Source organism: Talpa europaea (genome assembly GCF_964194135.1).
Source record: "Talpa europaea genome assembly, chromosome: 9".
NCBI lineage: Eukaryota > Metazoa > Chordata > Mammalia > Eulipotyphla > Talpidae > Talpa > Talpa europaea.
The window spans coordinates 33,034,758-33,062,355 of record NC_140076.1 but is presented as its reverse complement, the minus strand read 5'-3'; the positions used below and the strand labels follow the sequence as shown (position 1 = coordinate 33,062,355).

Sequence of the window (27,598 nt, the reverse complement as noted above, 5' to 3'; positions counted from 1 at the left end):
GATGATAACTACTAATACTTATTGGACACTTACTATGTTATGCACTGTGCTAAGCTCATTTAACCCTCACAAAAACCCTAACAGGTAGGTACTATTAAATATTTTACAGATAAGAAAACTAGGGTACAAATTGAACAAACAAAACAAAAAAAAACCCTTAGACTCTGAGGACAGAATGATAGTTACCAGAGGTGAAGTAGGAGGGAGGGAATAGGAAGAGGTGGCCAGTTGGTTAGTGGCAGATAACTGGATATTTGTAGTGGGCATGGTGCCATAGATACAGTGGCTGATGTGAGATACACCTGAAACCTACACAGTGTTGTAAACTAATGTTATCTCAGCAAAAAGTTAAAAAGAAAAAAAAAGAAAAAAAAACCTGATGTATAACAAGGAACCCCAGAGGCTGAATCAACAGACCATGGCTGGGGGACTAGGGGGTGATCTCAATGACAATACTGAGTAATCAAGCAGATATGAAGTGCCTGGAGGGCAGACTCACAACCCCTGATCTTCTACATTCTTCCATTTTCCTTAATCTCCTTCCCCTTTCCTTTTTCTCCTCCCCCTTACAACTGATGCTGTATATCGATAAAAAGGCCAGGCTCTTGCTCTTCAGCAGCATCCTGCATTATGTAGCCTGCTCCAGGACGCCCGTTTATCAGTGTGGTGTTGCCCAATGCAACAGACTAGGATAAGAAAACTTGCATTTTAGACCATTCTCAATATAATGTGGTAAAATGAATGAAGGGAGCCAAAGCTGGAGGCACTGAGACTAAGTGTCATGACTCTGAAAGAGTATAAGTGAGAGCTGACTAACACAGCAGCAAAGAGAATAGAAAGTAGACTTAAGAAACATAAAAAAAGTAAATCTACCAAAACTGGTGATCCCATTAGTTAAGGTGGACTAGTTTGCTGGTCAGTGGTCAATGTAAAGAGAAATGGCTTTTAAGATATTATGACTGCAAACCACAAGATACATATAAAGCAATCTGGAGAGTAACCTGCCTCCACTGAAACAAATATACAAAGTTTTATTTACATTTAACTTCTTAAATTACAATTTCTCTGGCCTAACAGCTGTTGAGCAACATGTCATTCCTAATTTCTTCTGGCGTCAGGGCAGTAAAATAACATTTTATCCCAACAGAACCAAGCCCAAGGCCCTTAGTCTTGTATCGCCATACAGTGCAAGGGCCAACTTGGCTGTGACCTTATAATCTTTAACATGGGGGAGAGAGTATATACAACCCAGTATATACACACATATACTATTAGTGGGGAAGGATGTCCTGAGCTAATTCCATGCAATAACCTTTCGTGTGTGCCTGCAGTAGAGTATTGATAAGTCCTTTTAAGCGCGCGGGTGAGGACCCACAGTCAGGCAACCCGTTTTATATCGGGGCTGCCCTATAACAATATAACTACAGCAAAAATTTCATGAATACTTATCTTTATCTTTCATGATAAAATATATTTTATTCTATTTCAATTATTTTAATGCTAGAGGAAATATTCCACAACTCCCCAATGGGTCACAAATTCCAGTCTGAAACACTGTACAGTCATCTGACTTAAATGTGACACTTCATTGCTCAATTGTTCAAAATACATCTGTTGAATTGAATCAAAACAAAACATTTAACATGTGTTCCTAGCTTTGATTCATCTCAATTTTTCATAATTCCTGAATTAGGGAATCCTTCATAAATCCCTAATTAGGTACCCCAAAATTGCCTATTCTCCCCCTACTTGCCCTTCAGTTCACTAGTTATAATCAGAGCACTTACAGAAAAAACTTACTATGATGAGAGAACTATGCTGGGCTCCCACAAGCAATACCCATTAAGGATTAAATTATCATCCAATAGTACAATGACTGCACTTTCCCATTTCTTACTGAAATTAAGGCAATTTTTTAAAGATTAGTCAAGCAAATAAATACATGCAAAATTATTCAAAATTAAAATATTTATATGGAAAATACCAAAAGTCCATAACATTTGAATAAATGCATGTTGACACAAGCAACTGTTATATTAATGAGAATCCATAAAATTATGGGTGAATCTCACAAACATGTTGAACATAAAACCAGAACTAATCTATGGTATTGCTAGGGGGAAAGGATGTCCTCAGCTAATTCCACTCCAGACCAAAGCCATCAAGACATTGGGAAAGACAAATCCCATCACCACCAAAGGAAAGGTTGCTGTGACCTGAGGGTGGAGTTAAGCAGCCAGGTTTGGTATAAAACCAGACACGTGGGTCTTGGGGGGGTCTCTCCTCTTGGCTTCGTGGCTTGTGGCTTACGGCCAGCTCTCAAAGTGCCATTTTGGGATTCCAGGTCAGCAGAACGTGTAGGATGCATTTCAGACTTTATCTCCCTCTTTTCTCCCTGAGTTGTACTTTTCCTCATTTCCCCTTCCCTTGTAAATAAACCTTTTATTCACCTTTTGTGTGTGCCTGCAGTTAAGTATTAATAAGTCCCTTTAAGCATGTGGGTAAGGACCCATAGTCAGGCAACCCATTTTATATTGGGGTTGCCCTCTAACAGTATTAAGGATGAGAAGTCAGGATAGTAGTAACCCATTGCAGACAAGAGATCAGTGACTGGACAAGGGCACAAGTAGACTGCTGAGGCTAGTAATGCCCTGTTTATATTTGGTTTTTAGTTTTCACCTGAAACAGGGATACAGAAACAAAAAAGTACTACAAGATTTTTAATAAAAAGCAGCAGTCTTATTTCATTCATCTTACTTGCTCCCAAAACAAATCACTTTTTCTTTCATATCACAATCACAATCAATTCTTTAATCACAACCAACTCTTGCTTCTAAGTAGTCTTATACTGTTATGTCTTTATCAATTTAAGAAATTACCTCTAATAAAGAGCAATGTAGTTAAGTCACAATATTTTTTACTAAGTCAATGTTCAGTGTTTACTTGATTAAGGAAATATTTCTTACTACTGGGCTAAATTGTGTTCTATGATAAATTTCCTTTCTTGTACAATTTTGGGTATTTTTTTCTGGAGTTATCTCAGTTTTAAAGTTTTAACCTTTTTCATAAATAAGAGATACAGAAAACCATATTTCTAAATATTATACTTTGTATACCTTTAGGCCTCAATATTAGCCCATAAAGACTTAAACACTAACGTGGTTTTAACAGCACAAGGTCACATTCCAAGGATGACCCTAGCCTGTAACAGTGCCTGCCAAAGAAAACACATGACTGCCCAAAAGAACTGAACAAAAGACTGAAGAACTCATTTGTTCCAGCCAATACCTAAAGATAAGGCCTCTGTCTCTAGTGTCTATGGAAGGCAGCAGCCTAACTGTGGATAAAGCACTCATTTTAATGGGTACCACTACTTAATTAAATTCATTAATTCATTGGGTCTATCATATAGTGTTATTCTGTCATTTCTTTTTTATTTATTACTTTTTAGAAAAGATTACTCCTTGCATACTATTTAATTATCCAATAGTATAGTTCATATAGGAAAGATAAATGCATGAATCTTTCCATTTTCCTGTTTTCAAGACAGTGACTAGATTCTCTATAATGCTCCAAAGGTGATAGCTACTTGGTTTTTAAGAAATTATCATGAACTCATATTTGAACATGGGCTAAACATGTCATTAAGAATGATAAAATAGGGCCTCCCTGTGGCACAAGGGGTTAGGACACAACCTATGAAGCAATCCACAGCCTCTGCAGCACGAGTTCAATCCCCGACCAGCCAGGGAGCTACCCACCTGGTGCAGCACACCTCTCCTGTCTTGCCCGCTGCTTTCCTCAGCAGTGTATTTCAATCCGTCTGTTCTGTTCCCCACTCTGTCTCTAGTGAATCCTCTCACCCCCCACACCTCTGGCCTGTATCCCAATCGCCCGCTGCCCCACTCAGCAGTGTGTTTTAGTCAGTCTGCCTGTTCTGTTCCCTACTCTGTCTCTGGTGAACCCTCTCACCTCTGGCCTATATCCCAGTTCTTGTATGCATGAATAAATAAATCTTTTTAAAAAATGATAAAATATACTAGACTTATCTTGTATATTTCCTGCCCAAACGGAATTCACAGTTTTTCCAGGCACCTACTTATTTTAGAAAAGATATTTCAAGACCATAATATGGATATTTTTAGGCCTCTTCAAGTAGATAGTTACAAACTTTTTTAAAGATTAAATACCTCATAGATTCATACTAACACTTCAAACTTAAATTCAAAATTATAAGATTTAACCTACCCACTTCTATATTACATCTGTATCTCTTTTCTTCCCAAGAATCTTAGTTCTCAGGAACTAAGGATGACTAAAGTAGAATATCTCATACTTATTCATGTATTTTACACCACAGTACACATGTAATAATCTCAGTATAACAATACTAATGCTAATGTTCAGTAACATTACGGAGAACCGTTTTTTTTAATTTGAATAACTGTCTTATTTTTTCATTTGCTTTTTTTTTTTCCCTATCTACAACACCAAAACATCTACATCTCTTAAATCCATATGCTACATGGTCAAAAAAATTTTCCCTACAGAACTTTCTTCTTGGAACCATCCACAGACCTATTCCAAACTGGACAGGTGTCCTCTCTAAACCTATGCACAGCTGCCATTCTGGGACTTCCCTCAATGTTCTCCTATGCTGGATTCACTCTAAGATCCACCATTTGGGTGGACATTTTCACTAGTTATGTTTAAAAGAAGGAATATGCAAAAGGTAAACTTTTCAGAGCTTGAATTTCAATTTTGAATTATCTTACTAGGAAATAAACTTTTAGGAAATACTTTACTAATATTATATATTTAAAAAGTGCTAAGACAGGGCCTCCCTGGTGCTGCAAGGGGTTAAGATGCAATCTACGAAGCTGTCTGTAGCCTCTGCAGCACGAGTTTGATCCCGGCTGGCCAGGGAGCTACCCACATGGCGCAGCAGACCTCTCCTGACTTGCCTGCTGCTCCCCTCAGCAGTGTACTTCGGTCAATCTGCCTGTTCTGTTCCCCATCCTGTCTCTGGTGAATACTCTCATCACCCCCACCTCTGGTCTGAACCCCAGCTCTTGTATGCATAAATAAATCTTTTTTAAAAAAGTTGATAAGACTGATCTTAAAAGTTCTCATTAAAAAAAAAAATGTGGGCCTCCCATGGTGGCGCAGTGGTTGAGCGCTGGGCTGAGAAGTTTCCCACAGGCTCTGCAGCGCCGGTTCAATCCCCGGCCACCGGCGAGGGTCCCACATGGCCCGCAGACCTCTCCTGCCGCCCGCTGCTCCCCTCAGCAGTGCACTTCATCATTCTGCCTGTTCTGCTCTCTGCTCTCATCCTCCCGCGCTTCTGACTGTACCCCGTGCTTGTATAAATAAATAAATCAATAAATCTTAAAAAAAGAAAAAAGAAAAAAAGAAAATAAAAAAAAAGAAAAAAATGTGTAACTACCTGTGGTTAACTAATGTTAACTAGTTATCTAATGTTAGCTAGACTTATGATGGTTATCACTTTACAATATATACAAATATCAAATCAATATGTTGTATACCTGAAACTAATATGTCATAGATCAATTATATCCCAATAAAAAAAATTTACTCAGAAAATCTGAAAGCATTCTTATTCACTTCTGAAGTTGCCACTGAAAAATTCAATGCTATTTTGCATCCAGATTCTTTCTATACCACTAACTTTTTTCTCTGTGCAAAAGTTTTTAGAATTCCTTTTTCCTTGGGTTCTGAAATTTCAAAACAATACATTTTAATGTAAGTTTTCTTTTTATTCATTGGACTGGCCTTTTCAAACAGAAGTTGTCTTTCAGTTAAGAAACTGTCTTGTTTTAGTCAATTGGGTGGGATTGGAAAGCACCAATAGAGATAAATTCCTATTTTCAATCTGCCATGTTTAACAAAATGTCCCAACACATTGTATTCATTTACTTGCTTATCCTCTTCCTCATATTTTGTATTCCTTAAAAACATTACTTATCTCCCACCTTTGTATTCCTGATATATAACACCTAGTATATAATATTCCTGGTATATAATACCTGGTTTATTGAATATATGCTTAAATGATGAATTAACTACAACAATAATGTACGGTAGAGAGAGCATGAAAAAAAAAAAAAACATGAGATTTCAAGTATGCAATTCCAAAATTTAGGAACTATATTAAGACAGATGACTTAGCTGCTCAGCTTCAAAGACAAGAAAATGGGTATAATCCATTACACAGTGAGGATTAAATAAGATAAAGTATTTGTCAAACTGCATGTTTGCACAGGGTGACAAAGTCCATTTTAAGGGCTGTGGGTTGAAAGTGCCATTTTTCTTTTAATGAAAGAGAACTTGTCCTAGGAACTCTCTTTCACAAGGCAGACCCATTTAGTATTGCCCGACTAACATTTATTGAGACTTCGGGCATTTTCAAGTTGCTAGAGCTACAGCAATGAATTAGGGCATGTTACTTACCTTAGAAGAACTTACATGGTATGGAAAAGAATAGACATGCACAGTTTCAGAGCACAGAAAGTACTAAGACAGAGGTAAGCATAGGGGACTCTATGGGAAAGTCAGGAAGATCACAGGCTTCTTGGAGAAGGTAAGATCCCAACTCATGTTTTAAAAATCAAAGGAACTGGTGGCGCAAGGTGGTAAGCACTGTACTATGAAGCAATCCGCAGCCTCTGCAGCACAAGTTCAATCCCCGGCCAGCCAGGGAGCAACCCACATGGCAAGGCAGACCTCTCCTGTCTCCTGTCTCCCCTCAGCAGTGTATTTCAGTCCGTCTGCCTGCTCTGCTCCCGGCTTTGTCTCTGGTGAATCCTCTCACCGCCCGCACCTGCATCTCTGGCCTGTACTCCAGCTCTTGTATGCATAAATAAATCTTTTAAAATAAAAAATAAAATAAAAATCAAAGAAACTAACCAAGTGAAGACATGATACAAAGAATGAGAACAACAGAAGTTTAACAACCGAGAAACTTGACAGTTTGACATTACCAAAGCATGGAGATGGTGAGTCAAGAAATGGACTATGGGCACCCATGGGTGGCCTCCTGGAGTTAAAGGTTAGAGGATTCAGGACCCCTGCCACGTGCTAATGTGTCTCCTCCCCGTCCACACTGTCCCTGAAAAGGGGTCCCACAGTGTACTCCTGGGCGTGCAGGGCTGGTGACTGTCAAACCGGCTTTCCTCCGGGTGTGAGGGTCTTTCCTCAGACGGAACCCACTCCGAAGCACGGAGCTGGAGACTTAGGGTTATCTCGGAGTGCCCTTCACTAACTGTGACCCAGAGAGAAAAGGGAAGGAGGGGGGGTTAAGAAGTGGTCACAGGAACAACGTTGAGACCTTTCGATGCCGCAGACACTCTCTATCAATCCACTGGAGTCTCCACTCTGAGGCAACACAGCCAAAGAAGCCGAGTCTGGGCGGCTGGGCGGCTGGGCGATCCCCGGCGCTCTCCGGGCAGGAAGGACAGACCGACAAACGACGACAGACTCTGACCCACCCTCCGTTTCCCGGTCACCTCGGGCTCCCCCGACCTCACCCGAACAGAGAGAAGCACGGAGGCCACCTCCGCGGGTCACTGCTGTTTACCTTGGTCATCCCAACCCCCACCACGAACACCCGGCGCCCGGCCTGACGGGGTTGCAGCGTGGCGTGAAGAGGCATGGCTCAGACCGTGCTGGGCAGCGCGGGCGCAGGGGACACGGGCGCAGAGGACACGGGCGCAGCGGACACGGGCGCAGCGGACACTGACGCGGAGCGACGCGCGGCGGGGCTAGGCGGGCGGCGGCGAGCAGCCGGGCCCTCTAGTGCTAGGGGGCGGGGCGAGCGCGGGCGCCTGCGCGTGCGCAGAGGCCGGCGGCGCGCGTTCCTCGGCGGGCGGGAGGCCTGTGTTACGCAACCTCTGGCAGTGGGTCCCGGGGCGAATGTTCTCTCCTGGTTTGGAGGCCAAGTGCTGCTGAAGCAAAGTTTAAAACCTGGTTACAGCCTCTTGAGTTTCGGGTCTCAACTGTGACAGAGAGTGGGCTTGAGGCTGAGCGCAGGGGTAGGCTAGAAACCCGACTCAAAGGGTTAGTCAGGGAAATGCTTAGAGTTGGAGAATGGTTCTCTATCCTGTTAGTGGTGGTAGGAGAGTCAGTGCGTGTGTTAAAACTCAGGACTGGGGCCTCCCTGGTGGTGCAAGGGGTCAAGCACCGCACTATGAAGCAATCCACAGCCTCTGCAGCACGAGTTCGATCCCCAGTCAGGGAGCAACCCTCATGGTGAGGCAGACCTCCCCTGACTCCCCCGCTGCTCCCCTCCTCAGTGTACTTCAGTCAATCTGCCTGTTCTGTTCCCCACTCTGTCTCTGGTGAGTCCTCTTATTCCCCCCCTCCCCGCATCTCTGGCCTGTACCCCAGCTCTTGTAAACATACATAAATCTTTAAAAACAAAAAACTCGGGACTGTACACCTATATGGGAAGGGGATTAATGTATACACGCGTACAACAAATGCGGAAACAAAATTCAGTCACTAGCCGTGACTGAAACTATCAGAAACTCGTTCAGAAACTCGTTCCCTTGCCTTGTTCTGTGAGAACTCAAATACATTACAGAAAGTGTTAGCACCTGTGAAAAATAGGCATACGTGAGCCATTTTAAAATCGGATGGGAGTTGTCATTGTGGAAAAACTGCCAATTGTCTGATTGGACTGAGCCAAACAGCAAATATTTATCCCCGTCGCTGTTTGAAAGCCCAGTAGGAAAGGGATTTTGAAACTTCTGAGTCCAAAGATTGATAATTATGGAATTTTGCCAGAGGACAGAATCAGTAACCAGTTACGTACAGTGTGAGTTTGTCAGCACTATTTACACACTTACTCATTTAACTTTTACCCTAAAACCTCCAACTTTTATCTCCTTCTCAGGCCACATTGTAGTTTTCTATCTGAAAACATGCTGAATTTTGATTCTTTGATCTCAAATAAACACTTGATTGCCTCTCATTTTGGCTCTTTTTGGTTAACTTACTAGATGAAATATGTGTGTGTATATATATATACACACGTATATCTGTGTGTGTGTGTGTGTGTGTGTATTTAATGCTTTTCTTTGCAAAGTCTGAATTAGGGAAAGTGCTTACTTGCAAAAATGTATTTGTACCTCCAAAATCAGTACTCAAAGAGCCCTTGAGATGGCAAAATATTTGAGTTGCCCAACACAGTGTTTCTAAGTGAATTCAAACGAATTCAAACAAGACCATATTCTGTCTACTTTCTTATTTCAGCTCTCGACTGTTACATGAGTGTCCTCTTCTACACTTAATGTTAAATGTAGAGTTGTTTCTTGAAACTCTGGCTGTCAAGGACAGTGATGTGATTGGTGGACAATTACCAACTCAACAGAACCAGCAGTCACGGCAAATTATTATGTAACAAATACTAATGGTTTCAACATCCAAGTCCAAAGAGGGGGCCTCCCTGGTGGCAAACCGAATTAAGCACCACACTATGAAGCAATCCAAAGCCTCAGCAGCACTTCAATCCCTGGGCAGCCAGAGAGTAACCCACATGGCGCAGCAGACCCCTCCTGCTGCCTGCTGCTCCCCTCAGCAGTGTACTTTGTCAGTCTGCCTGTTCTGCTCTCCACTCTGGCTCTGGTGAATTCTCTCACCCTCCCGCACTTCTGAGTGTACCCAGTGCTTGTCTAAATAAATAAATAAATCTTTAAAAAAAAATAAAATAGGGCCTCCCCTGGTGGCTCAGTGGTTTAGCGCTGGGCTGCAAACCTGCCCGCAGCCTCTGCAGCATCAGTTCGATCCCCAGTCACCTGCAAGGGTCCCACATGGCTCGACAGACCTCTCCTGCTGTGCCCGCTGCTCCCCTCAACAGTGTATTTCGTCACTCTGCCTGTTCTGTTCCCCGCTCTGGCTCTGGAGAATTCTCTCACCCTCCTGTGCTTCTGACTGTACCCAGTGCTTGTATAAACAAATAAATCTTTAAAAAATATATTAAAATAAAATAAAACATTATTTTAAGTGCATATATTATGGAGCAGTGAAGTTTTTCTTCTAATTTTATACCTATTGGTGTCATTTGAATGTTTTGACCTTGTGTATTTAGTACTTTTATTTTTATTCTTACTATATAAAATTTTCACTTCCTTGATTCTTACACAGTTCCTGTTCGTAAGAGCTCCTATTCCCTCATGCTCCCTTTAAAACCCGTCTGCATGAAGCTTGACCACTACCTCACACCATATACAAAAATCAACTCAAAATGGATTAAAGAACTAGACATAAGACCTGAAACCATAAAATGCATAGAAGGAAATATAGGCGAAACACTACGTGATTTGCATATCAAAGACATCTTTACAGACACATCACCCAAAGCAGTGATAGTGAAGGCAAAGATCAACAGCTGGGACTACATCAAATTAAAGAGCTTCTGCACAGCAAAAGAGACAATAACAAAAACAAAGAGAAACCCCACCAACTGGGAGAAAATTTTTGCACACAACACTAATGATAAAGGACTGATCACAAAAATCTGCAAAGAGCTGATGAGACTCAACAACAACAAAGAAAATAATCCAGTCAAAAAATGGACAGAGGAACTAAAAAGAAACTTCTCTGAAGAGGAAATGCGAATGGCCAACAGGCATATGAAAAAATGTTCAACATCACTTGCCATCAGGGAAATGCAAATCAAAACTACCATGAGATACCATCTTACACCAGTGAGAATGGCACATATTAAAAAAACTAGCAACAACAAATGTTGGCAAGGGTGTGGAGAAAAAGGAACTCTTCTGCACTGTTGGTGGGAGTGCAAACTGGTCCAACCACTGTGGAAAGCTGTGTGGAGATTTCTGGACCTACTAAACATAGAGCTTCCACAGGATCCAGCAATTCCACTCCTAGGTATTTACCCAAAGAACACAGAAACATCAATTCCAAAGAACACCTGCACCCCTATGTTTATAGCAGCACTGTTTACAATAGCTAAGCTTTGGAAACAACCCAAATGCCCAAAAATAGATGACTGGATCAAGAAGATGTGGTACATATATACCATGGAATATTACTCAGCATTCAAAAAAGATAAACACATGCAATTTGCAGCAACATGGATGACGCTGGAAGGGATCATGCTCAGTGAAATAAGCCAAAAAGAAAAAGAAAAATACCGGGTGGTCTCACTCATAGCAGGGATCTAGAAAACTTAAATAAGGGACCAGGAAAATGAATAACTATAAGAAAGTGAAAATCAAAATCAACAAAAACTATGAACCAGAGACACTTTTTGGGGGGTGGGGGGCGGGAGGGGAGGGATTGGGGTCAGAATGGGGGGATTGCAATTGTATGGGGAATATAAAAATAAAATTTATTAATTAAAAAAAAAACCCGTCTGCGCAAGTGAAACTTGAATTCAGTTCAACGTACTCTACTCTTTTGCAATAATACTGATATGCAGATCTCTGTTTAGTTAGGATGGGTTCTGTCCTAGCAAACCCACCTTGAGTTGAAAAACTGTTAACACAGGACATTACCCAGTATTCAATGTTTACCCTCCTGATTCAGTGGCTGGCAGGGAGCCAGGGCTGATGAGGCTGCCCAGTATCATCAGCATATATCATATCCTAGCTTGGAAAGGATCAAAACTCAATATTCAAAGTATGTTTCCTACTGAATGTTCCTCACCTTCCTATCATCATCAAGTAAGAAAACCTTAAGTGGAAACTTGTAAGTCCAGTATCATCGAATTACCAATTAAAATCTGTCCTCACCACCTTAGCATCTGCCTTTATCTTTGACAGTAGTCACTAATAATATTTTTTATCTTACAGATTAAGACACTGACGTTTAGGGTCGTAGACAACTTTGCCCCAAATCACACTAGCGGGGCTTTCTCCTCTACCGGTCTCTCTAAGGCTCAGAGAGCAGTGTCGGCCTGCCACCCACAGGTGGAGCAGTTGGCGAAGACCTCGGGGTCGAATTGCGAACATTCATCCGGAGAGGCAGTGGAGGGTCCCAGCCTCACCTTCCTGGCTGCGCCCCGATGCTGCGCACCCTGAACCGCACCCAGCGCCTGCTGCGCCTCTGGGAGCCCCTTCCAGCCCATGGCTGCGCGTCGCACTCGACGAAAGCGGACCGCGAGATCCAAGTGCGCGCCCTGACGGGTCCCGACCAAGGTAAGTGAGCTGTGCTAGGAGCGCCCTGGAGGCAACTGGGACGACCCCGGGCGGGGCTTGGGAGGCGAACCCCGCGCCTACCGCTGCAGCCAGGACCACAGCTCTGGGCAACACGCCACTTCACGCAGAAGTCTGAGATCAGTAGGAGGAAGGTCTGTCTGATGATTAGATCCCAAATCCCCAAACTTCCCTAAGGCCCAAGTCCATCTTACTGGCTGCCCCACTCTTTTTGTGGCGAGACTGTCTATCAGTTCCCAAATTCCTCATCTGGTGGCCTGGGACTGTGTGAGTTAGGGAGAGGAGTCTCGGAGCTTCTAAAGGCCCCATTTCCCTGCTAGGCCAAGGATCCTGGCAGGGTTCCAGGAGCCCTTACGCTAGAGTTATTTGGCTCCTGGGTGCAAGGCAGGTGAAGGGAAAAAGGAACCACGGGAGAGCTGCTATGGTTGAAGGCCCCCTGTCCCAAGGCCAACTTTTGCGCTCAGGGTAAGGTTCACGCTGGTCTCTAACAAAACATCTCGATTGTTTGTTCTGGATTTCCAGCGCACTGGATGACATTTATCACTCCTCAGTTAGCTGCATATTTACTATCAGGGCAAGTCTTTATTTTCTCCCCAGTCCCACCCCCTCTTCTCTTCATCTGATGTAACCTTGTTGGTGTCCGAGTCTTAATTTACACAGATGGCACTGTACTGTACATCTCATATTTCTTCCTTTGTTTCTTGATGATAAATTTGAAGAACTACTTTGCCATATAAATCTAGTACCTTGCTTCCTGTTCTCATATACTTTTTTTTTTTTTTAATGCATACAGAACAGGTGGATCTACTGAAATACACTGCTGAGGGGAGCAGCGGGCAAGACAGGAGAGGTCTGCTGCGCCATGTGGGTTAGCTCTCTGGCTGGGGATCGAACTCATGTTGGCAAGAGCTGGCAAGAGCTTGATAGCACTGAGACTTTAACCCCTGAGCCACCAGGGAGGCCCGCATACTGTTTAGTACATAACCCCCACTTTGATGGACATGAGGGGCTGCTGTTACCTCATGACATCATTTGGTGAGAATTTCTCTGGCCATGTGGGGTTGCCGGGCTTTAGAGCCCTTACTCTCATGCTTAGTTCACTGCCAAACTGGCAACAGGGCTTCCTTGAGAGTTATAATTATTCTTCCCACTGTACAGATTAAGAAACTGTACAGTTTGAACCAGGTCTGATTTCAAAAAATGTTAACTATTAGATTGTCATGCCTCCTTTGGTAATTCAGTAACTCAAAAAAGACTTGTATTTCTCTCTCTCTCTTTTTCTTTCTCTCTGTATCTCACACGTCATAGATCTTACAATTTACTTCTAAGTAGTTGAATGCATTATAAAAAGGAGTCCTGAGTTCTCTCCCCAACCGGGGAAGTAACCCATATATATGGCACAGCAGACCTCTCCTCTCTCACCCGCTGCTCCCCTTAGTAGTGTAATTCAGTTAATCCTCCTATTCTGCTTACCCCTCTGTCTCTGGTGAATCCTCTCATCATCCCCAGCCCCACCCCACCCCAGTCCCAGGCACCTCTGGCCTACACCCTAGTTCTTCTACTCACAAAAAAAGTCTCTGCCTCCACCCAAAAGTTTGTAGAAGATGGGAAGGAGATAATCAAGAAGGAGTGGAAGAGGCAAAAGAAAGATATTCACAACAGGAAAAATACCCAGCCCAAAATTATTTGGGGTCCTTCGATGTTCATGTTAGAAGCCACAGCCACAGATTCTGCCTCTCACTTAGGTTGATGGCACCTAAGTATATCTGTTGTCTTTGAAAACAGAATGGGCTGGCTAACCAGCCCATTGACTTTTGGTCGAGTATGGCTTTATGGTAACTCCTTAGTTATGGTAACTCATTCAAAGTTTATCACAGCCTGTACTTTCCATCTTACCTCTTCTACCCATGGGTTCATTTCAAGCTGTCCTACCTCTGTGTTTTTTCTTAAAAAGATTTATTTATTTATACAAGAACTGGGGTATAGGCCAGATGTGTGGGAGGGTGAGAAGATTCACCAGAGACAAAGCAGGGGACAGAACAGGCAGACTGACGAAATACACTGCTGAGGGGAGCAGGAGAGGTCTGCTGTGATGGTAACTCCTTAGTTACGGTAACTCATTCAAAGTTTATCACAGCCTGTACTTTCCATCTTACCTCTTCTACCCATGGGTTCATTTCAAGCTGTCCTACCTCTGTGTTTTTTCTTAAAAAGATTTATTTATTTATACAAGAACTGGGGTATAGGCCAGATGTGTGGGAGGGTGAGAAGATTCACCAGAGACAAAGCAGGGGACAGAACAGGCAGACTGACGAAATACACTGCTGAGGGGAGCAGGAGAGGTCTGCTGTGATGGTAACTCCTTAGTTACGGTAACTCATTCAAAGTTTATCACAGCCTGTACTTTCCATCTTACCTCTTCTACCCATGGGTTCATTTCAAGCTGTCCTACCTCTGTGTTTTTTCTTAAAAAGATTTATTTATTTATACAAGAACTGGGGTATAGGCCAGATGTGTGGGAGGGTGAGAAGATTCACCAGAGACAAAGCAGGGGACAGAACAGGCAGACTGACGAAATACACTGCTGAGGGGAGCAGGAGAGGTCTGCTGTGATGGTAACTCCTTAGTTATGGTAACTCATTCAAAGTTTATCATAGCCTGTACTTTCCGTCTTACCTCTTCTACCCATGGGTTCATTTCAAGCTGTCCTACCTCTGTGTTTTTTCTTAAAAAGATTTATTTATTTATACAAGAACTGGGGTATAGGCCAGATGTGCGGGAGGGTGAGAAGATTCACCAGAGACAAAGCAGGGGACAGAACAGGCAGACTGACGAAATACACTGCTGAGGGGAGCAGGAGAGGTCTGCTGTGATGGTAACTCCTTAGTTATGGTAACTCATTCAAAGTTTATCATAGCCTGTACTTTCCATCTTACCTCTTCTACCCATGGGTTCATTTCAAGCTGTCCTACCTCTGTGTTTTTTCTTAAAAAGATTTATTTATTTATACAAGAACTGGAGTATAGGCCAGATGTGCGGGAGGGTGAGAGGATTCACCAGAGACAAAGCAGGGGACAGAACAGGCAGACTGACGAAATACACTGCTGAGGGGAGCAGGAGAGGTCTGCTATGCCATGTGGGTTGCTCTGCGGCCGGCAGGGATGGAACCAGCATTGCAGAAGCTGCAGACAGCTTCACAGCAGTGAGCTCACTGGCCTGTGACACCAGGGAGGCCCCCTACCTCTGTGTTTTGTTCTAGCTTTGCATTTTCCTTAAGGCCAGTCCTTTCCTTTCTGCTTATGTAAATCCTTCTAGAATTACCTCTCCTTTCTGCCATTGTCCCTTTATTTTCCATGTGTCTAGACTTCCCTCATAGATTGCTAGCTATTTGACAGGAGGGATTGCTAGCTTTGTCCAGCTGTTAACTTGGGGAAGCCGCTCTCCTTTTCTGGGCCTCAGTTTCCCCTTCTATATTAGTAAAGGATTGTTAAGCCAATAGGTCTCTACACTGCCTTCCAGTGGTTTCTGTTGACTCCCGTCAATACATTTTATTTCAGGGATATGTCCTTGGGTAGCTTCTGGAAGTGAGGAAGGCAAGTGAACTGTATATTCCTGGGATCGTGGTGAAGGAGGAGTCTCTCACTGTCCAGGCTCACCTTCTAAGTCAACAAGCAGTCACACTCTTTGCTTTATCCGACACTTCTCAAGTCATTCTGCTTACCAAGAGTAGATACTGCCTAGAACTCAGACCTCCTTCCTCCAGGTGTGAGGCCAGTTGTGAACAGGGCCAGCTGGCTCACCCAAGGCTGCCCTGTTCCTTGCAGGAATCACTGAGATTCTGATGAACAGACCAAGAGCCCGAAATGCCCTGGGGAATGTCTTTGTCAGCGAGGTAAGGAAGGCAAGGCACCAGGGTGGGCTGGGGCTGGACTGGGAGCTATCTGATAGGGTCTCTTCTGCAGCTGCTAGAAGCTTTGGCCCAGCTGCGGGAGGACCAGCAAGTGCGTGTCCTGCTCTTCAGAAGTGCAGTGAAGGGCGTGTTCTGTGCAGGTGGGTTTCCTCCCTGCCCCACTGGGCACAGCAGAGCTCCCATCAGTATGCAGGGGTTGTGAGGATAAGGGGAACGTGCCTAGATCAGTTTCAGCATAGGTTTCATTACTTCAGTTTTAAAGATGTGACTTCAAAGACTCAGAGGTAAAATTCCTTGCCTAGGGTTACTCACTAGTAAGGGGCAGATAAAAATCAATTTGAAGTTGATATCACTGAGCCCCTAATCCTTGTTCTTTCTGCTATATCATCCTGTTTTCTGACCCCTCACTGAGGAAACTGGTCTAGCTACTATGGAAAACAGTATGGAAAATTCTCAAAATATTAAAAATAGACCTATCATATGATCTAGCAATTCTACTTCTACGTATCTACCCAAAAAATGCAAAAAAAAAAAAAAAGCTTATTCAAAAGGCTCTATGCACTCCCATGTTCATTAGCACTATTTATAATAGCCATGTTTCCAAGAAACAACCTACATGATGATGGATTAATAAAATGTGGAATATATTCACAATGGAATACTACTCAGCTATTTAAAAAAAAAATGAAATCTTGCCATTTGCAATAACATGATTTGCCCTAGAGTATATTATATTAAGCAAAAACAAATCAGGAGAAAGACAAATACCATATGATTTCACTCATATATGGACTATACAGAAACAAAATAAAGGAACAGACAATAAATGAACCCTAGAAGTCTGACGGTAGAATTGAAGCTCAGGGAGAAGGTAGAGAGTAGGGAGCAGTCAGAAAGGGTCCAATAGACTACAGTAGATTATGGGAGCTTTGGCGATGAGTGTCGCATGGTGATATACGTATGAAACTGTACCTCTGAATTATATGCAGTGTTGTCAACCAGTATTATCTCGATATAAAATAATTCACTTAAAAACAAAAAAAGAAATCACAAATACCATGAATTTCTGTTCCAAAGATGGGGAATACTGTATCCCAGGCCCACAACAAAAAGCCAAGTCAAGAGAACTGAATCGAACTGAGCTCTGAGAACCCTGGGAAGAGAGAAGGGGGCAACTGGGGCACACTGGGGAGAAAGGAAGAGGCCATGAAGGGAGAGAATGGAAGAAGCATGATTCCCAGGAATTTTCAAGGGGATGTAGCTCAGTGCTAGGTCTTGCCACATCCATGCCAACCCCTGCTTTCTGTTACTTGTAATAGCCATGCTAATGAGTATGAAGTGGTATCCAATGTGGTTTGGTTTGCATTTCTCTCATGACTAATGATGCTGAGTATCATCATGTGCTTATTAGCCATTTGTCTCTTTGGAGAAATGTCTATTGATATCTTGTGTGTGTGTGTGTGTGTTGCTGTTGTTGGGGACTCTTTATATATCAATTTTAATTCCTTATCATATAGGTGATTTGCCAAAAAATTTTTTCATTCTTGGGTTGTCTTCTCACTCTCTTCATGGTGTCCTTTGATGCATCAAAGTTTTTAAGTTTATTTATTTATTTATTTATTTATTTATTTATTTATTTATTTGTACAAGCACTGGGTACAGTCAGAAGCGCGGGAGGGTGAGGGAACTCACCAGAGCCAGAGCAGGGAGCAGAGCAGGCAGGACTGAAGCACACTGCTGAGGGGAGCAGCGGGCGGCAGGAGAGGTCTGCGCGCCATGTGGGACCCTCCTCCGGTGGCCAGGGAACAGCTGGGGATTGAACCGGCACTGCAGAGGCTGCAGGCAGCTTCGCAACCCAGAGCTCAACAGCTGCGCCACCGGGGAGGCCTAAAGTTTTTAAGTTTGATGAAGTTCAATTTATCCTTTTGCTGTTGTGTTACAGTTCTCCTTTTTTGACCCCATCCCCACATCCCCCACTTTTTCCTCCCTGGCTTTCTTGACCACCTTCCTGGTGTTTCTCTTTCCTCTCTGGCTGCTTTTCCCCATGCCTCCATTGCCAGACCCTTTAAAGACCTAGAATTCAGTAAGGGGTCATTTCCCAAGGGGTATCACCACCCTGTTACCATCTGCAGGTGCAGACCTGAAGGAGCGGGAGCAGATGAGTGAGACCGAGGTGGGGGTCTTTGTCCAGAGGCTCCGAGGCCTGATGAATGAGATCGGTAAGGGCCGGAGTTTGGTTGAGGAGAGCATTCAGGGTTTCTGCTGATCAGACCCATCCTACTCACCATCCTCTACAGTGAGCACAGTTTCTGTTGTGATCTCTGTGGGAAGACATAACCCCAAAGCAATGAACATAAGGAATTCTACTAAGAGGGTGACAAGAGGGTTCAGATATGCTTTGCTAGGTCTAATACCTCCCTCTCCCACACTCCAACTTCCACCCCCACCTGTGTCCTCAGGGGTCAAGCCTGGCTATTCCAAAGGCATCAGGCTTTACCTAGCCTGCTTCCAGGCACTGACAATAGCTGCTCTCTTTGCCTAGAATACTCCCCCTTGGCCACCTGAGCACTTAATTCATCCTTTAAAACCACCAGCACCTCCTCCAGGAATCCTTCCCTGACCCGTGCTCCAAGCCTTCTTTATTAGAGCACAGATCACCCTGAGTCACCACTGCCTGTTGACAGGTCTGCCTTCCCTGTGTCTGATCCAGTTGTGTTCCCAGCACCCAGCATGGCACACAGAAGTAGGAGAGCAGAAGGGCAGGCCCCACGAAGTCACCAGGAGAGTGGGCCTGAGGCACCATCCAGCCCATCTCACCACTCTGGTTCCCCAGCTGATCCCACAACTTTCCCCACTGGGGAAATCAACTTCTAAGACAACCTGGCTGAGGTACCAGGTGAGGTCCCCAAACCTGGGACCATTGAGGCCCTCTGTCCAGCAAGGTCACTTTTCCACAACCTTGAGTTTCTGTCCTGCTCTTGCTAGGGCCTCGCAGGCTGAGACCTTCTTCATCTCCACAGCAGCCTTTCCTGCACCCACCATTGCAGCTATGGATGGATTTGCCTTGGGTGGAGGCCTGGAACTTGCCTTGGCCTGTGACCTCCGAGTAGCAGGTACTAGGTAGGGAGGGGGGAGGTGGGAATAGAGTGGGGAGGGAAGGGTGAAACGGGGCATCTGGGGATTGTGAATTTAGCAACTGCTCTTGACTTTACAGCCAACAGCAGAACTAAAAGCAAAGTGGAGGACATGGTGGGGTTCAGGTGAAAGCTAATTCCCCTCCTGGCCCAGCCATGAACTGCTCTAATTCTCCACAACACCTCATCTTAGCAATGATCCTGCCAACCCCAGAGCAACTGCTGATAGTACAGCATAGAGAGGAAGGGCTGAGGACAAAGAGGAGATTGGCATGCAATCTTCCAGTTCTGTCCAAGTCATTTCTTAATCACATTTTGCACAAGGGTGAGCCAAGGGAACAATACATTCCTTGGCCCTTCTACTCACAAACATACCCAGGCTGGAACAGAGCCATGTGGTTTACCAGTCAAGGTCCTCATGATGTGTTAAGAGCATTTAATGGGTCTTGTTTGAAGAATGAGAGAAATAAAGAAAAGTAGTCACTTTTTAAGATTACTGACTTGTTGGTTAGGTGCACCCTTCTTGGAGGCAGTTAGAAAAACTAGCAGGCCACCATGGTGCTATGCTTCCCATCACTGCTGTCTCCTGCCACTCCAGGTGGAACATTTAAAAAGTATGACTCCACACAGAATGCATCAAAACATCAGGTCAAGGCTTAGCCCTGACTCTTCTTCTCACCTGGCTGTTTAGGGTAATTAACCTGCAGGGTTAGGGTGGGCAGGAGGGTGAATAGAAAATGCTGCGTAGGCAGTAGTAATGGCTGCCTTCCAGCCCACACTGCATGGTTCAGGTGGCCTGTGCTGAGGGAATTCAGGAGAGAAGCCTTTGGGGTGGGACACACAAGGAGGGCTTCTCATAGGAAGACCTCAGTAAGAGGCTATGAACTGAACAATCAGGGAAATTTCCAGTTGCCAAAAAGCTGGGAGTAACTGGTAGAGCAGAAGTCATGGATACTCACTGCCAAGCCAGAGTTAGCAATGGTGCATGAGACATATATTAGACACCTGTGCTGAGCTGCCACCTAGATATTGGGCACCTTTCAGGAACCCCTTATTTCCAAGCCCTATTACCTCATTTAATGCTTAGCAGCTCTCTGAAGGAGGCAGACAAGAGGTACTCATTTCTTCCCCACCTATGAGGTTCAGGAAGACTCTCCTCAGGTGCCTGGTGATGCACACCTTTAGTAGTAGGGGAGGCAAATGAAGGCCTGGGTCTCCACTTCCAGGCTGGGAGGAGGTTTGGCTGTAGTCAAACCATGAAGTAGCGGGCTGGAAGGGTCAACAAAGCATAGAGGCAAGTGTGTGCACTCCAGGGTCCTGGCACTGGGGGATAGGGTGGGGGCTTCACTCTGTTCTGTTTAAGCAGCTTCCTCGGCTGTCATGGGACTGATTGAGACCACCCGAGGGCTCCTCCCGGGAGCAGGTAACCTAACCCACAACATTCATCTTCTTTTTACCTGCTTAGTTCTGCTAAGTATCTATCCAGGATACTTCCCTGCTTTCTTCGTTTGCCCTGGTCTGGACTCTGCCCTTCCATCCTCAGAATTTGTTCTGCATCTTAGCTGACTCGAGGTTGGATCTTCTCACATGTATTCACTACTTCTGCTCCATTTGGCAGGAGGGACTCAGAGATTGCCTCGATGCCTGGGGGTGGCCCTGGCAAAGGAGCTCATCTTCACGGGCCGACGACTGAGTGGGATGCAAGCCCAGGCACTGGGGCTGGTGAATCATGCTGTGCCCCAGAATGAGGAGGGCAATGCTGCCTACCATCGGGCACGAGCACTGGCCCAGGAGATCCTGCCCCAGGTGTGGTGGCAGCCCAGCACAGGAAGGAGGACCTGTGCCATGGGGACATGTGTGGGGGCTTTGAATGGAAGGGAGTGAAGGGGTCCCGTGGAAGGTGCCACACAAGATCCATTTACCAACACTCATCAAATTAACACTCTGAGAGTTTTTGTTTCCATTCAGCCAACCAGTTCAGGATGGGCCTGAACATCCACAGAATAACACTAACAGTACTTCAGATGCTGGAAATGTTCTGTATTTGTGCTGACAACTGTGGTAGCCATGAACCATGTGTAACTGTAAAGATTTAGTTTCTCAGTCACACTTTCCACATTTCAAATTCTAATAGCCAGAATGTGGCTAGTGGATTTTGTATTGGATATTACCACATTAAAATAGCCCAAAGAGTGGAAAGGCAAGATTTTAGAGCAGACACAGAACTATCAGCCCATATTTCTGACCAAATTCTGTGGCACAAAATGGTTTTTTTTTAAGATTTATTTTTATTTATTTATGCATATAAGAACTGGGGTGCAGTGGCTGGCAATAGCTTGATAGTGCTGAGATTTTAACCTCTGTGGCACCAGGGAGGCCCCCCTCTTTTAAAAACTTGAGAGCCAAGGAGTGAGTTTAGACCCTATTTTGGTACAATCCTGCCAGCTGTTGGGGCAAAAGCCTTCTGCAGGACACCCAGGAGCCTTCTGTGGTCTCCCATATGGGGCACCTCCCATCCATCAGAAACAATCTGAGATACTTCCATAGTGTCTCAATTATTAGAACAATCCAACTGAGTTGACTATACCCACTGTATTTGTGATATAACGCACCCTGAAAGGTTAAGTGATTTGTTCATCAAGGTCAGAAAACGTGACTGCCAATTTTAGTATCTGGCATTTATTTTCCACAATACAGAATACAATATAAAAATGGATATTTTATTCTAAAGAAATGCAGAATATGTACAATTTAAAAACTGAAAATATTTATTGCATTTCAAATTTCAAAATTTACAAACACAAGAGTTAACTATAAATCCATAAAAATGTTACTCATTCATTCTCACATTAATATTAACAGACATTTGAATTAATTACAAAAATATTTTATTTTGATAAAAAAAATTTTTGTCGGGCCTCCCCGGTGGCGCAGCGGTTGAGCGCTGGGTTGCGAAGCTGCCCACAGCCTCTGCAGAGCCGGTTCGATCCCCGGCTGCTCCCCGGCCACCGGAGGAGGGTCCCACGTGGCGCGCAGACCTCTCCTGCCGCCCGCTGCTCCCCTCAGCAGTGTACTTCGGTCCTTCTGCCTGCTCTGCTCCCCGCTCTGGCTCTGGTGAATTCTCTCACCCTCTCGTTCTTCTGACTGTACCCAGTGCTTGTATAAATAAATAAATAAAAATAAATAAATCTTAAAAAAAAAAATTTGATTAAAAAAAAAAAATTTTGTCTCCTTTAAATTTAAATAACCCTAACTCCTTTTATAACTTTGAGGTCCTTTTTGAGGGGGCAAGGACTAAAACTTTTAATAATTAATAGTTAAAAAGAAAGCATTATTTTGTTCATTACCTTTTTTTTTTTTTTTTGCATAGAACTGGGGTGTAGGCCAAAGGTGCAGGGGTTGAGAGTATTCACCAGAGACAGAGTGGGGAGCAGAACAGGCGGATTTATTGAATACACTGCTGAGGGGAGCAGTGAGTGAGACAGGAGAGGTCTGCTGCACCATGTGGGTTAGTTCCTGGTTGGGAATCAAACTCATGCTGCAGTGGCTGTGGATAGCTTCCTAGTGCTGGGACTTAACCCCTTGCAACACCAGAGAAGACCACCCCCCGCCCCCCATGATTTTTTCATCACATTTACATGAAGAATCCAGTGTTGTTACCTGGATAATTTTAATGCTGTCAGTTTCTTTACAACTTGTCCAAGAAGTCACTGAATACAAAACTGAGTGACTGCATTTCCACAGAGGGGGCTTATCTAGCAAGACCTGTATACACCGTGCAGGGTTTGTCTATTTTGCATAAACAAAACTGAGTCTTTGAGCTAGATCTCAAGATGATTCAGGTTTCAGATTTTTGATACTGAAATAATGGTATTCCACTAATTACCAGTATTTCAGTATTTCAAATATACAAATACTACAGTATATAAAAATACCAACATACCAAAAACTAGTATCATAAATTCTAATCCCAAAGTTGGGACATTCTGATGCAACCTGAAACAAACCTGCAACAACTTGGAGCAGTTACTAAGTGCCCAGGTGCCCAGGCACCTGGTGGTGAGTGCCTGGGATGGTGTAGAAGGCTGCCCTCTAGTGGACAAACCACTATAGGGTTTGTCAAAAGAGCAGTCAAATGATTGCAGAGATTAGAGTCCAGAAAGATCTGTCAGTATATGCAAGGTCCATGTCTTAACATATTTTCTCCTGACACAGTAAATACACATTATCCTTTGAATATGGATTTAGTTGTTTTCTACTTGAACAAAGAAATGGGGCACAGTTGCTCTGGGGCACACTGTTATTTCCAAAGAACATGAAATTGTCAATCATATTTCTAATAATTTTCATATACACAGCCACCACTGAAGTACATTTAGGTATTTTTCATACATAAACACAGCATATCTACATAGTTTTTAATTTTCTTTGGTTAGAAATCAGTTACCTAAATAATGTTCATAATATGCAAGTCAAATAGACCAGATGCAAAAGGACAGGCTCCCTTTATTACAGACAAGGAACAGCAATTGAGTAGTAATAAGCACTAACACTAACAACACAATTGTCAGTTAAACAGCTGGGACTCGGGCCTCCCTGGTGGTGCAGGGGTTAAAGTCTCAGTACTATCAAACTATCGCCAGCCACTGAAGCATGAGTTCGATCCCTGGCCAGGGAGCTGACCCACATGGCGCAGCAGACCTTTCTTGTCTCACCCGCTGCTCCCCTCAGCAATGTATTTCAGTAGATCCACCTGTTCTGCTCCCCCACTGTCTCTGGTAAATCCTCTCATCCCTGTACCTCTGGCCTATACCCCAGTTCTTGTGTGCATAAATAAAAATAAATATTTATGGAAAAAAAAAAAAGCTGGATCTTTGACCCAGACCTCTGCCTCCCTGCCCGAGACTCTTCTCCCCACCCCCAAAGCTATGCGCTTCATTTTATTTCAACCCTTCTTAATATTAGCAAGATCACCTCAACCAAGCCTTTTATTTTCCCTAGGCCCCCATTGCTGTGAGGCTTGGCAAAGTAGCGATTGACCAAGGAATGGAGGTAAGGAGGTTCTGGGTTAGGACTTGGGTCGACTAACATCAGTGTGGTGGCAGGGAAGTGCCACATTCACGACTCACACAGACTGACAACACAAGAGGAAAGAACTCAAGAAATGAAATCTAACAGACTTAAGAGTTTGACCTTGCTCTCTTTTTGTGTATTATTTTATCCATCTACAAAATCCAAAGTTTGGCCAGGTAATAAATTACATTTTATCCTCATCTCCCTTGAAGAGAAGGAAAGATTCAGGCAGGGTAAAGGACTTCTCCAGGGTCACAGAGCAAGCATGTAATAAGAACCAAGGTCTATATGGTTCTCAGCCCATGTTCTCCAGTTTGTTGTGCTCAGTAATATGCCAACAAAGACAAGAGCTCAGGGTAGATGCCTTGATACAGCTAACTCACTTCTAAACATTAATTTACATTAATTACATAAATTAATGTAATACATAAATAACACTAATTTCTAGAGATGAATTCATTCATTACATACTGAATCTAGACCTAAGCTGGCAAATGGGAGACGGAGATGAGTCAAATATGGGTCACTGCCCCAAGGGAGGTGTGTGTGTGTTTGTGTGTGTGGCAGGGGCGCTGTTAAGATAGACACAAATTGCTAATAAGACGTGAAGGGTATCAAGCACATTCTAGAGAAATGAGCTGTGCTGCACTGCCCACAAGGCAACAGCCATGGTCCTGGGTAGTGCAGGCTTACAGAATGTATTCTAGAGATGGGCTTGAGAAGGATGAGAATCCAGAAAAGAGTAAAAAGTATGAGCAAAAGCACAGGTGTGTATAAATGAGCAACTCGACTGAGTGGGAGCAAGGGTGAGACAACACACCTGGGAGGACGGGGTATGGCTCTGGTGCTGGGCTTCTGCTTCAAACACCTGTTCTTCCACATACTGTTGTGACCTTAGACAAATTACTTCATCTTTCTAAACACCAGAACTTCTGAGTTATATCACAGACAATAATCTATTGTTGTAAAAAGTAAATGAATTTACATACTTCTCCTAGTGGTAGTAACAATGAGCACTGGGCAGTGGAGGCTGAGATATAGCCAGGGGCCAGGTGATAAAGGCCCAGGACCTGACTCCTTAGGGCAAATGGAAAACCTGTAAGGTCCACTAATAGGGGTGACAAGCATTATGGTGAGGCAGCCAGGTGGGGAGGGAACACTGGCTGTGCAAACACAGCTCATGCCCACCCTCCTCGGCTATTACAGGCTATGTGCAACCCTCCCGTTTACCTCACAGTCCCCATTTGCCAAGTACTGTTTTACCACTGATAGGGTGTTCCTTTTCCAGGGAGAGTTCCTTATTACAGTCATCTCTGTCCTTTGTGGACTGGTGTACAGTGAGCCTCAGTAATTCTTTGCTGGAGGAATCCATGCAAGAGTAAGGAATGCTGTAGGCAGAAGGGTAGGCTGGCTGCCAGTGCAGATGGAGGTAGACAAGGTCAGGCTGATCCAGGTACCACTTCTTTCTTGCAGGTGGATATCGCCTCGGGGATGGTCATTGAAGGGTTATGCTATGCCCAGGTAAATGGCTGCTGCCAGACCATGCATGCTTATAAGCAGAGGCTGGCCCACAGTGAAGGATCTAATGCAATATATAACCCACTTAGTAGTTTCTTCCCAACCAACTAGATTAATCCAAAATACTAACATTGAAGTTAACATCCAAAATATTCCTAAAGAGGGAATCCTAGGACTTGCAAGACCTGCTGTGAACCAGCTACACACCAGGAATCAAAGCCAGATTTCTTACTGCAAAGCCTAATCTTTTTCTCTGCTGAGCAACCTCCTACCAGACTATGGTGGGAGACTGAGGCTAAGGTAATGAGTGAAGGATGCTAAAGAGGCTGGCCTGCTTTGCCCAGAGACCCAGGAGCCACTGGCGCCCACACCTTCAATAACACTAGACTCTGGTCTCGTCACAGGCTGGGCAAGCAAGCTTTAGTTAGTCTTTAGTGGCTTCTGATCCTTTAGTGGCTTCCCCCCTCCCAACTAATAATCTATATATTATTTCAGAATATCCCCACCCAGGACCGACTGGAGGGCATGGCAGCCTTCAGAGAGAAGCGGCCTCCCAAATTTGTTGGCAAGTGACTCCCATTTAACCTTAGGCATGGGAAATACAGGTCTTAGTGGCCAGGATTCAAAAGGGAAATTAACAGTGCGACTATCCTCATCATTTCACCTCTTTGGGCTCTAGTTTCCTCACAAGGACAATGACGAACATATACTGATTAGTGTGGAGCCTGCTATTAAAGTGCTGACTATGCCATCCACTTGCTACCTTCATTACTCCTCCTAGCCAGAATCTAGCCCCTGAGGTTGGGTTGGCTCTGCTTGTTCCCATTTGAATAATAAACCAAGGAATAAAATCATCCCCCACTGTGGGGATTGCAAACTTTTGGCTCTCAAGCTTGATTTATGCCTGTGGTTGTCAATGCTCACCAGAGATGGCAAGATGTTATAACCACCCCCAGTTTCTTCGTTTTCTGAGCCCAGGCCTGTCCTATGTCACCAAACCATGATGGACACAACCAATAAAATTTTTGATTTACTGTTAAATACAAATGTGTCCCAAGGTAGTGATCATTTCTCAAAAGGGAGAGTAACACAAGAGCTGAAAAATCAGCACCCACCACATGAGCTGTAACTACTCAAGAAAGTTACAACTTTACTGAACTTCCCTTTTCTCATCTGTTAAAAATGGGGAGGATAAAACTTACTACCCCCAGAGGATTGCTGTGAATGAGAAAAACTTGGAGGGGCACCAAGACTCTAGTTCTCAAAGATACCAGTTCCCAGCATATCCACACATTAGCAAAAGCTAGCAACTGGTAACAGGTTGTTCCAAAGTTTTGGGAGCCAGGTCAAGAAGCCCTTTTGGAATTCTGAAGAGTGAATAAGAGAAAATACAGTAGTTTAGGACTATAGAAGGAAGTAGGTTACAAATTCTCCTTATCCAGTGGGATAATAGTGAGCAATGTGGACTGCAGTTAAGAATAAGAATGAGGGCCTCCCCCTTCGTGGCGCAGGCAGTTGAGTGCCGCACTATGAAGCTGTCCGCAGTCTCTGCAGCACTGGTTCAATCCCAGCCAGCCGGCGAGGGTCCCACATGGTGCAGCAGACCTCTCCTATTACACCCGCTGCTCCCCTCAGCAGTGTATTTCGCCAGTCTGCCTGTTCTGTTCCCCGCTCTGTCTCGGGTGAATCCTCTCACCCTCCCGCGCATCTGGCCTGTACCCTGGTTCTTATATAAAATAAATACATAAATAAATCTTAAAAAA

General features: G+C 44.1%; 1 protein-coding gene across 4 annotated transcripts; it reads left to right on the top strand.

Moving 5' to 3' along the window:
- Positions 1-16,024: 16,024 nt before the first annotated feature.
- Positions 16,025-26,408, top strand: ECHDC2 (enoyl-CoA hydratase domain containing 2; the record flags this gene model as incomplete). Of its 4 annotated transcripts, none has more annotated exons than XM_084243739.1 (9): positions 16,025-16,083; positions 16,163-16,250; positions 18,243-18,329; positions 19,131-19,223; positions 20,611-20,667; positions 20,863-21,050; positions 24,246-24,296; positions 25,791-25,838; positions 26,331-26,408. In XM_084243739.1, exons 1-9 carry the CDS (start codon positions 16,042-16,044, stop codon positions 26,406-26,408), a joined length of 732 nt encoding a protein of 243 aa, XP_084099865.1. In that variant the 5' UTR covers positions 16,025-16,041. The 4 variants fall into 4 exon arrangements, with proteins under 4 accessions (XP_084099865.1, XP_084099864.1, XP_084099866.1 ...); XM_084243738.1 differs by having other exon boundaries at positions 16,025-16,092; XM_084243740.1 differs by lacking the exon at positions 19,131-19,223 and having other exon boundaries at positions 16,025-16,092.
- Between the last annotated feature and the right edge of the window lie 1,190 nt (positions 26,409-27,598).